Consider the following 10826-nt stretch of genomic DNA (forward strand, 5'->3'; position numbering starts at 1 on the left):
AATAGGCAGCACTGCAACCAGTCACACTTGGGTTCAAACTGGAAGACAGCATTAGACTTTTGGATTTTCAAGAACTATTTTCCCAATGTAGAGTCTCCTGCTCTTATAGTTCATGAAAAGTAGGCTCTGGATTATTAGGCATGGCTAATGAAGACCCATAGAATTATTGAATACTGGAGCTAAGAGGAAATGTAAAGAGCATCTCTCTAATGGATCCCTGAGATCGGAGAGTGCTTTGCCCCAAATCCTCCCATCTCAATGCTCATATCTGCCAGCATTAACGCTGAAGAAATGTAAGAAACCAAAGATTCAGCAATGCAATGAAATGACAAGCCTCATTCATAGAAATCTTACCTTCAACCAAAAGTTTTTTGCTGGCAGCAAAAAGCCTGAAGCTTCTTCTGAATCCTGCAGTCTAAGACAAGTCAGGAAGGCCAAAGAGACTTTCATAAACCTGGTCAACAGAGTGGCCATACAATATCAGATAGAAAAAGCCCAGAACCCAAATTTCTTCTCATACCTGACTTGCCCCAGACTGTATTACACACCTGCTATCTTCAATAGCTTTACTGAGGCCTCAGTCAACAAACTTACCCCAGGGAAAGGAACATATATTACAGCCTCTTTGCTGATTGTCCTGAAGACCAAGAAAATCTGAGGCAGTTAGCAGCAATTTCGTAGGTACTGAGGCCCCAGACAAACCTATCAGAACGCAGTCTTTCCTTTCACAAGCTCATCAGCTCCCAAGAAAATTCTGACCAGAAAACAATGTCAAATCTGAGAGTGGAGGAAACCATTTCTGTGCAACCTGTTCACTTGCCAAGCTGACTAGTACAGCAGGTTGTGCCTTCCCTCCTGCCACTACCTTTCACCTACAGCAAAAGCAACATGGCCTCCAGGATGGGGGATATAGGGCCATCATCCCACAGAGCCCTAGGGGGACACACTACTGCTGCTCAGACCCAGACCACTGTGGAAACCCTGAGGTACAGGAGGAGCTACAGGTCCAGCAGAGCAAAGTGACAGTGGACCACCAGCCTGGCTTCCTGGGAACCCTGGGCTCTAAGGCCACCCCTACACAGTGAGGGCAGCACCCCCTAGAACCATAGCTATGGTCTTCAGGTCAAGGATTCTGCTCTGCCCTGCATACAACTACACCCATACATAGTTATGTAGAACTCAACAGCTCAATAGAAATCACTTCTGATTCTTTTACCTGCTTACCTGGATCTGAATTCTTCTGTAATATTTTTAATTAATCCAGGTGGGCCCTTCTTCAGGAATAATGAACCCCAATAACTCAAAATTACAGAGTGTTCCACATGTCCAAGGTGTATCAAGGACATTATTCCACCATGAAGACTAGAGAGACCTTCCCTACCTTCATAGATTCAGCTTGTTAAGTAGAACATACATGAGCCTTAGTTTGAAAAGACAAAGACGCTCTCTCTTTAGCAAATAAATAGACAAAAGGGCAGGGAAAGGGGATGAAGTGCATCATAGCCAGCCCAGGAGAATCCCCTGGTCTTACCATTACATGTGATGCTTTCAGATGGGTTCTTAGTACCTAATTTTGAGGGAAAGAGTGGAAGGAACTAGCCAATGCTTTTGCATGCTTAGTTTCTGCCCATGACACTGAACTCAAGAGAACTGAGACCTTTGAAGAAACCAAAGATGGTTCAAATGACTCGGGAGAATAATTTAACTCGGCGCTCCTTGCTGACGAGTTGAAGTTTCCTAATTGTAAAGCAGAACCAGCAGCCACTGACACAGAAGGCCTACCCCGCAGATGGAGAAGAGATGAAGCACTGAAACTGAGCCTGACTGACCTCCCCAGCCCTGGGGGGCAGCGCCTCCTTCAGGACCAGCAAAGCAAGTTCTCATCATCAAATTGGCTTCAGAGCAGAAGGCTTATTAACATCTGGAGATCCAAGGACTCTCTTCGAGGCTTGGAGACCAGAGGAAAGGGGACATTAGAAGGGGGGCGGTCCCCAGGGCAAGGGGAGTCTACATTGTTGCCCCAAGAGAGGTCACTTCCCTCCTAAAATGCCTGGGATTTTCCACATCAGTCGGGGAAAGTAACAAGGCAAAGCACCGACAGCAAAGCTGCAAGGGCCTCCTCATTGACCTCCACGTACAGGTGGGATCCGGCACTGAACAGGCTGATGTGCCCCTGTCGAGGGATGGGGAGAGCTTGGCACAACCCCAGCACACCTTTGCCCTCAGGAAAGCTCAGGCCAGAAGAAGAAGTCACCAGGAATGATAATCGGGCATCAGAGTTGAGACTGTGCTGGCCAGGACTGGGATAGGGCCAGGCTAGGAACTGTCCAGAGCTCTGGTCTCTAGGCCTGGCTGTCCTCCAAGATCAGTCAGCTCTTTCCAAGTAGACACACCACATGGCCCTCATAGTCTCTCTCCACGTAATACCACTGCTTTTCCCAAAGCAGACATTTCCCAGAGCCTTACAGGCCGGCTGTCAGCTCAGCAGGACTCCATCCCGGAAGAAGCTGTTAAATAATCCACTGTTTCAGTCCATAAACTTCTTATGACTTAGTGTCAAGTGAAACTACATTCTGACAGCAGTGCAAGTTCCCTAGTACCCAGTGACTTCTCTTTTGTTCTTGGAATCCTCCTTCTCACTAGATCACAGACCCACCTACTCCCAATCCCTGGAATAAAGACAGTACAACACCACATTTGAACCTGTGAGATGTGGAGAACACGTCTTTTCCTGAGAGCCTAAGGCCAAATGGAAGTTACTTTTTCTCCTTCACCTTGAATGCACTGATGAACTCTCTAAATGGGACCCCACCACATGTGGGAGAGCAATCATGGGCAGTATTCTGAGGGGCACAACTAGGACCAGCCAGCCTGAATAAACCAAAGCTACTTGGTTTCTCTTCTTCCTGCCCATATGTTCACATTTGTCCTGCCTCTCTTGGTCTCAGCTGCCAGTCGCTTCAAAACAGCTATGGTGCAATCCAGCAATTGAGGTTATTAATTAATAAATGCTGACAACATGGCCTTTCCTGGTCATTTGTATGTATTAAAATATGATGCATGAGTTCTCCAGCTGGATTATTCATTGAGATCCAAAGAAAGGAAGCTATCATGGTGGAGTTGCAGATGTTGCATTAACGCTTGGGAGCAAAAGAGCCCATTTCTCCCATAAGTAAATGCCAGCTCAAAGCATTGATGCTAATATAGATCCTAGAGGGCTAGTGATATGCAAGATATCTTCTAACCTCCCCAAACTCTGCATTCTCATCTCCACATAACTTGCTCTTTCCTGGCTGCCAGAAGCATAGGATCTGATAAAGTCAGACCCCCTCACCCTGGTGGGCCACTTTTGAGACTTTGAATAATGATGATGACCACGGACAGGGAAGGCTGAGTGCTTGTGTCATAAAAACACTTGGCAGAAAGCCTTGGAAATCGTGTAGGGGAAAAACAAACTGGGCTCAATATCCAAATTTAGAGCCCAGATCTGAGGATCTTTATGTTCTCAAAGAAGAGGAGAATCCATTTTCCCTTCATTTTCCACTTTTGCTGTAAGGCATTTTCAACAAAACACAGAATTTCATTTCTTCAGAGGAAAAATAACTGGGAGACCAGCTGATCTCTGGCACGGTGGCTGCACTCATTCCCAGCGGGCAGGCCCGCACGTGGACCAGCGGAGCTGAGCTCAAGGAGCTCTCCGACACAGACCCCCAGCCGCAGGATGCTGCAAAGAGCAAGTGTTTCCTGAGGCATGACCACATGCCAGGGAGTTTTCATACTTCATCTCATTCAGTCTTCACAACAGCGATCTGAGAAGAATTGCTTATTATCCCAGTTTTGTTAGATGAGCAAATAAGGGCACGTATCCTTTGGTAACTTAGCCAAGGTCATACAGCAAGGGGCAGCAGTGCTGGGTGTTAAACCCATGCTGTACAACTCAAAAGTCTGTGCTCTACAATGTAGAGAACTGCCTACGTGGCATCCACACAATGGGGAATTATAGCATGTGTATATTTGTGTACAAATTTGTATACATGTGTGTACAGTATATAAACCAGTCATGTATGCAGAGGTACCTAGGTAGCCAAGAAAACCTCACCCAGATCAGGGTAACAGAATTTCATTGAAAATACTGTGGGTCAGGGGCTACCTTAAGGAGAGGAGCTGGAAAGGAAGATTTACTTTTTCTTTATGCCCTCATGTCCTGTTTGAACATCTTATCATGTACGTATACTTCCTACTTGAAAAACTTTTAATTGAAAAGAAAAATCTGTATGTTGTTGTTGAGGCACCGACACAGGCAGAGGGAGAAGCTGGTTCCGTGGAGGGAGCCTGACGCAGGACTTGATCCTAGGTCTCCAGGATCACACCCAGAGCTAAACCACTAAGCCACCAGGGCTGCCCCCAAGTCATATTTTCTAAAACATAGATATATATGAGAAAAAGCAATCCCACACTACAGAGGCTTTTTGCAAGCATCACAGTGGAGCTGGGAGAGGTGGCTTCATTCAGCGCAGGAGAGAGGACTCGGCTGGCAGTGTCTGAGTTGCTCAAGACCAGAGAATAGTAAAAGCGAAAACATTCAATCATTCTCTCCCATTTTCATTTTCAAAGAAAAAACCCCACTATGGCCACAGGACCTGCCTCTGTTTAGAAAGAAAGTCAGTAAAAGAATGGATGACCTCACTTTCCCCAGCAGGTGGGTCCTAGTGTTGTTCACAAAACAAAACTGGAATAAATCAATTCATATTTTAAATACCCTAGCAGAGGTCCTTGTATTAGCAATCCTGATGAGATCTTCCTTGCAAAGCAAAGAACCTGATTGTGATAACACTGTGTTTTGTATTTCTTTCTTTTTGTTTTGTTCTTTTTTTTTTTTTTTTTTAATGCTGTACAGAGGCCCTAGTTTCAGTCTGGAGCCAATCTTCTGAGCTTCCTGGATGTCTGAGAGACTGGTAGGTCAGCTTGGTTCTAGAGCCCATTTGCATGAGACCAAGGACTCTCCAGCAAGAGACGTCATTAGAAGGTAGTACAGGCTCAACCGAATAAGAAAACCTAGGGCAAGCGTGATTCAGAGCCTCAGAGCCTTGTCTGTGTTTGGAGATTCCTTCTCAGGCACCTCTGGACTCAAAACAAGCCGTACAGCAGGAGGGAGCTATGAACACAAGCTCTGGAAAATGTCACAAGGTCCTCCTTTGACATCCCATCAAAGAGGTGAGTAATATTCTCTCCATTTCTGCCCCGAACCAAATGGGTATCGCTAACTTGAGGGCTCCAGCAGAGACAATACTCACCTGGGCTTCTCAAGGTTCCCCCCTCAGAAGCAAGATCACCCTCTTGCCAGCAGTGGGACAGCATCAGCAGCACATGACACAGAGATCCAAGTCTTCACCAGGGCCCCTGCGCAGAGAGCAGGGCTGACGCTGACCTGGATGGATTGGGCTGGAAGAGGTGAGCAAGAGAGTGGCAGATGCCTCATGGTGGCACAAAGGGGTCATGTACATACATGCACTGCACACTGTGCCTGGAAATGCCTGGAGACAACTGCACGAGATCTGGGGGCAGTCAGGTAGTCCTGCAACAACAGCTGGTAGCAGAGACAGCCAGGGAAGGGAAGTCCCGCAGATGGCTCCTAGTGGCATCTTACTTGTAACCCCAGGCTAGTGGGCTGTGTTGTGGTCTGAGGAAGCTCAGGTCTAAACGTCTTAGGTTTTCACAAATATGAATTAACTGAAATGCTAAATCCTAGCCCGCTAATCTGGTAATTAAAGTATTTTTTTAATCATAGCCTTAGCTTCTCACCCTGCCCCAACCCCCGCCACCAAACTTCGTGCATGACTTCAGCTTTCCTTTCCTTCTTAAGACGTGCCAAAATGCTGAGTCACTAATAAATAAATGAAAAAAATTAAAAAGCAGAAAAGAAAGTAAAGGAAGAGAGTGATCCTGCTTCTTAGCACTAGCCTTCGTAATGACCTAAGCGGCACTTCTTCCCCCCCGGTTGTGATTCCTGTGATGCTAAAGGACGTCACATTGCACAATCTTAATAAGGTTTCCAATCAGCCCCACCCGCCCTGGCCCCACCCCCAACAAAGATTTATCAAAGTGGGTTTTTCCCGAGAGTCTCAATATTAGAGTCTCAACCCCCAATAAATATGAGACTGGAGATGTCTGAGGCTCATTCTGCCCTCGAGCCCACCAGGAACGAAAGAGAGCTCCATCTGCCCTCCAGGACCCCAGCTATGAACTCCCTCTCCACAAGTAAGTGAAGGAAATCCCTAGCCCTAGCATGCTTGGCAGCCGGGCCTGGCTGAGGGAGGGGTGTGTGTCCGCTGGGAGGGCTGGCCGGCGGCCAGCAGCCAGGAGCACAGCTCCCCCAGCTGTTCAGTCGGCTCACTGGCTGCTCTCCCTTGCCTCCGGCACAGGCGCCTTCTCCCTGGGGCTGCTCCTGGTGATGGCTACTGCTTTCCCTACCCCGGGACCCCTGGCAGGAGATTCCAAGGATGATGCCACTTCAAATAGTCTACCACTCACCTCTGCAAACAAAGTGGAAGAACTGATTAAGTACATCCTCGGCAAAATCTCTGCACTGAGAAAGGAGGTGGGTAGGCTCAAATGAGGGTGATAAAGGGCCTGTGTGGGCATTCATCTCCTGGCCCCTGGATGTGGACCAGGGCTTCTGCACTGGGAGGTCTTTGCTAGATTCCGGGGCAGTTCAGATTTCAGGCCACAGAAATCTGAACAGACAGGGCCAGACTGTCTGTTGTACTTCTTTTCTGCTGCTGGTCTCAGGGAGCTCCTTTCCCTCCTGGAAAATACACAGTGGGGCTGAAATCCATGCCCCCTGGCCCATTCCCAGCTCCATACTTGGCATGAGCTGGGCGGCACTGACTCTCGGGACTTCCTTTTCCCTAGCCAAAAAATAAGGTCTATCAATCTTCTTTGTGTCTTTTGGACTTTGGAAGGGTTAGCAAAGTGCCACCTGAAACAAATGGTGAGCTTCTCAGGACATTCACAGGACTTTTAGGTTATGGAGGTTCAGTGGTTAGGGACTCCCCAGAGTCATCCCAGATGCGTATATGATAGCCTACCGAAGTGGCAAAGTCATGGGTAGGTTAAAGCAGCTCCAAAGTTTTAAAGGTAGTTTTAAGGTAGTTTGGCTCTGTTTGGTGGAAAGGAGAGAACATAGGAGAGAGTTCTGAGAACCCTGAACCAGCTTTGTGATCTTTGGCAAGTTCCCTACCATCTCTGGGCTCCCCTCTGTAAAACTGTGGAATTGGGCTAGATGATCTCATAGGTCCTTCTAGCTGGAACATGATATAGTTCAAATTATATTCACCTAGTTATCATCCAAAATGCTGTCATTTATCAAGTACCTACTATGTGCCACATACTTTATGTAAATATTATGTCTCATCTTCACAAAAAAACTTACAAGGAAGGAGTTTCATTGAAGAGATATTTGAAGAGGTAGGGACACCAAGACTGAGGAGAAGTAACAAGTGTGAAGTCTTGATGAGCCCAGAATTGAACCCAAGTGTGCCCATCTTCACTAGACCATGCTTGGCTAGGTGTTAATGTGCCGTGACTTCATTTTCTTAGAGAACCTTGAGTCCTGGTAAAACATGACTTGGCCCCCTAGTGGTGTTTGTTTTAGGGGCACTTATGTGATAACTGCTGGTATTCCTTCCCAGATGTGTGACAAGTTTAACAAGTGTGAAGACAGCAAAGAGGCACTGGCAGAAAATAACCTACATCTTCCCAAACTGGAGGGAAAAGATGGATGCTTCCAATCTGGGTTCAATCAGGTATGAACACATAACACTTACTTTTAGCTATTCCTTAGTCAAAAGTTCTCCCTTTTACCTGCAGTATCTGTATGCATATAGACCAAGGCAGACAACAAAGAAGGGGATAAATGTACATTTCATGAGGAGGCCAACTTAAATCTCTCTAAAGGCAACTGATTTTGGAATGGCATGGTTAGAGGATAGCCCCTCTGTGTTGGGATTTTCACACCTGTCAAACGTTAGAAACCCTAGCAGGTTCAACTAATTCATCCTGAACAATGAATTCTCTTCCTAAGGCTGCCCTTAGCGGGATCCAGGTCTGCCCTCCCTGGAGAGGTCATTCTCTTCACCCTTCTCCCTTCAGACAGTGAGATATCCTGAACTGACTTCAGATTAGTCCACAAAAGGAGGTTTCAGCCCAATATTGACAAGGGCAAGAGTATAGCCAGAAGGAAGAGTATTAAGGAGAGAATCAGAGAAGGACTTCCCCTTCCAGCATCTATCAGGCTTTGGGTAAAACTGATTAAATGATATCTCTGTCCAGATAGTTAAAATGGGGCAGCTGATGCTGTCTGACATCTCAAATATGATGCTCAGAAGTATTTGAACTTCTCTGGAGGGGCAGAGGGAGAAGTTGCTGAATTATAGCAATTTTAACTTTTAAAATGGATTCTGTCTTCCTAGCAATAATCGATTTCCCTATCTTTCCTCTTAGGAGACCTGCTTGACAAGAATCACTACCGGTCTTGTGGAGTTTCAGCTACACCTGAATATCCTCCAGAACAACTATGAGGGTGATAAGGAAAATGTCAAGTCTGTGCACATGAGTACCAAGATCCTGGTCCAGATGCTAAAGAGCAAGGTAAGCATTTCCTTGTGCCCTCCCTTGATGTGAGGAAGACAGGCTCAAAGACCAGAGCCTAGACAACTTGGAGATGCAAAGCCAATTCAAAAGAGATGGCCACACGTAGAGGAAAGGAGGAAAGGATCTAAGAAATATTTCCTGATAAAATCTTTTTTTTTTTCCTTTTGGCTCTCTTCTGCAAAAGAACATCAATAATCATGCTTAAAACTATATTAAATGATTTTAACAACAACCTCTACTAGAGCAGCTTAAGAAATAGGAAAAAAATCTATAGAGGCAGAAGGAAGCACATCCGATCCTGCTCAGTGATCCATAACAAAGAACAGAGGGAAGAAAACTTATTTTAATTATTAGCAACTGATATTCTTGTCATTGTGGTAGCTTCGACTCTTTCCCCTTACTTTTTGCCAGAAGAGTCAATACTGAGAAATGGTGAAAAGCTAGAACAGCAGGTACCAAAAGCTTTGAGCACTGCCAGCTAGCCATTCAAATGCCACAGAATGGAGGCTTGAGGGTACAGTGGGTGGATGTGTCAAACATAACACAACGAGAAGGGCCCTAGATGGAGAAGCAGGCACTTGGATATTGATACTTCCACTCACTACCTTTTCTAGCTGTTTCCCTTAAAACACTGCTTCTCCCACTTTAAAATGCATACCAAACCCCTGGGGATCTTGTCACAGTGTTAGAGTCTGATCTAGCAGGTCTGGAATGAGACCTGAGATTTGCATCTCTCACAAGCTCCAGGTAATGCCAATGCTGCAGTGCATGAGAAGCACACTTTGGAGGTGCAAGGCCTCCCACAACTATCTAGACTCATGTCAGTGGGTCTGTGGAACGGTATTTCCTGGTCCTTCTTACACCATTAGATCCTCAGATCCAACTGGATGGGCTATGTGCCACACTATTTAGCATAAGGGAAGACAAGATACCGTGGCTGCCCTCAAGATGCTCATGGTCTAACAGAGATAGAGCAGTGAAGGGGTGATTAGAATTCAGTTGCCATGAAAAGGCTGCACATAGGGTGGGCTCTGAGGAGAGGTACCTCACCCTACCTGGGTGAATCAGGGCAGACAGCCCAAGTAGTCTCCTTCATCCCAAATTTGAATGTCTTCCCTCAGCCCTGAGCACCCCTCCACTGCAAAGAATTTGCTCAATATTTAAATAGTTCTTTTTGCTTCCTTTTCTTTTCAGGTAAAGAATCAGGATGAAGTGACCACTCCTGACCCAACCACAGACGCCAGCCTGCAGGCTATCTTGCAGTCGCAGGATGAGTGGCTGAAGCACACAACAATTCACCTCATCCTGCGGAGTCTGGAGGATTTCCTGCAGTTCAGTCTGAGGGCTGTTCGGATAATGTAGCCTGGGCATCTAAGATTGCTGTAGTTCATGGGCATTCCTTTCTCCAGTCAGAAACCTGTGCAGTGGGCACAAAACTTATGTTGTTCTCTGTGAGGAACTAAAAGTATGAGCGTTAGGACACTATTTTAATTATTTTTAATTTATTGATATTTAAATATGTGATATGGAGTTAATTTATATAAGTAATAGATATTTATATTTTTTATGAAGTGCCACTTGAAATATTTTATGTATTCATTTTGAAAAAGTTAACGTAAAATGCTATGCGGCTTGAATATCCTCGATGTTTCGGAGCCAGGTCATTTCTTGGAATGTGTAGGTTTACCTCAAATACATGGCTAACTTATGCATATTTTTAAAAGAAATATTTATACTGTGTTTATATAATGTTTAAATTGTTTTTATACCAATAAACACCTTTTTAAAAAAAAATCAGCAGCTAAGCCTCTATGTGTCCTGTGAAGCTTAATGTGAACAAATTTCTGTCACGGGCACCACTACCAGCCAGAAAGAGCTACAGTCACCTGGAGAAAGGTAGAAAGGAGCACCTCCTGCATGGCGGGCACGTGCTGTATATGCTACATCTATGATGCTCAATCCCAGCCCCTGTACACACTTTTATGGACATAGGAGAAGGGACTTCCCAAAGTCACCCAGCTAGAAGGTAAGGCACAGGACCCAGATTTTAAATCCAGGTCTAATTGCCTCCAGGCGTCCTACTCTTAACCTTTAGGGTCCCACGGCTTCCCAGGGAACATTTTCAAAGATGTAGAAAATCCCAAGACATGTTAACATAGGGAATGCATGTAAAG

At 45.7% G+C, this 10826-nt stretch overlaps 1 protein-coding gene across 1 annotated transcript; it reads left to right on the forward strand.

Moving 5' to 3' along the window:
- Window positions 1–6182: 6182 nt before the first annotated feature.
- IL6 (interleukin 6) lies at window positions 6183–10437 on the forward strand. The gene is given in 5 exon segments (NM_001003301.1): window positions 6183–6258; window positions 6423–6598; window positions 7692–7805; window positions 8503–8649; window positions 9847–10437. Coding segments are annotated over 5 exon segments (624 nt in total). The 5' UTR covers window positions 6183–6239; the 3' UTR covers window positions 10015–10437.
- Window positions 10438–10826: the final 389 nt, after the last annotated feature.

This window comes from Canis lupus, chromosome 14 (assembly GCF_011100685.1).
Source record: "Canis lupus familiaris isolate Mischka breed German Shepherd chromosome 14, alternate assembly UU_Cfam_GSD_1.0, whole genome shotgun sequence".
Taxonomy (NCBI): Eukaryota; Metazoa; Chordata; class Mammalia; order Carnivora; family Canidae; genus Canis; species Canis lupus.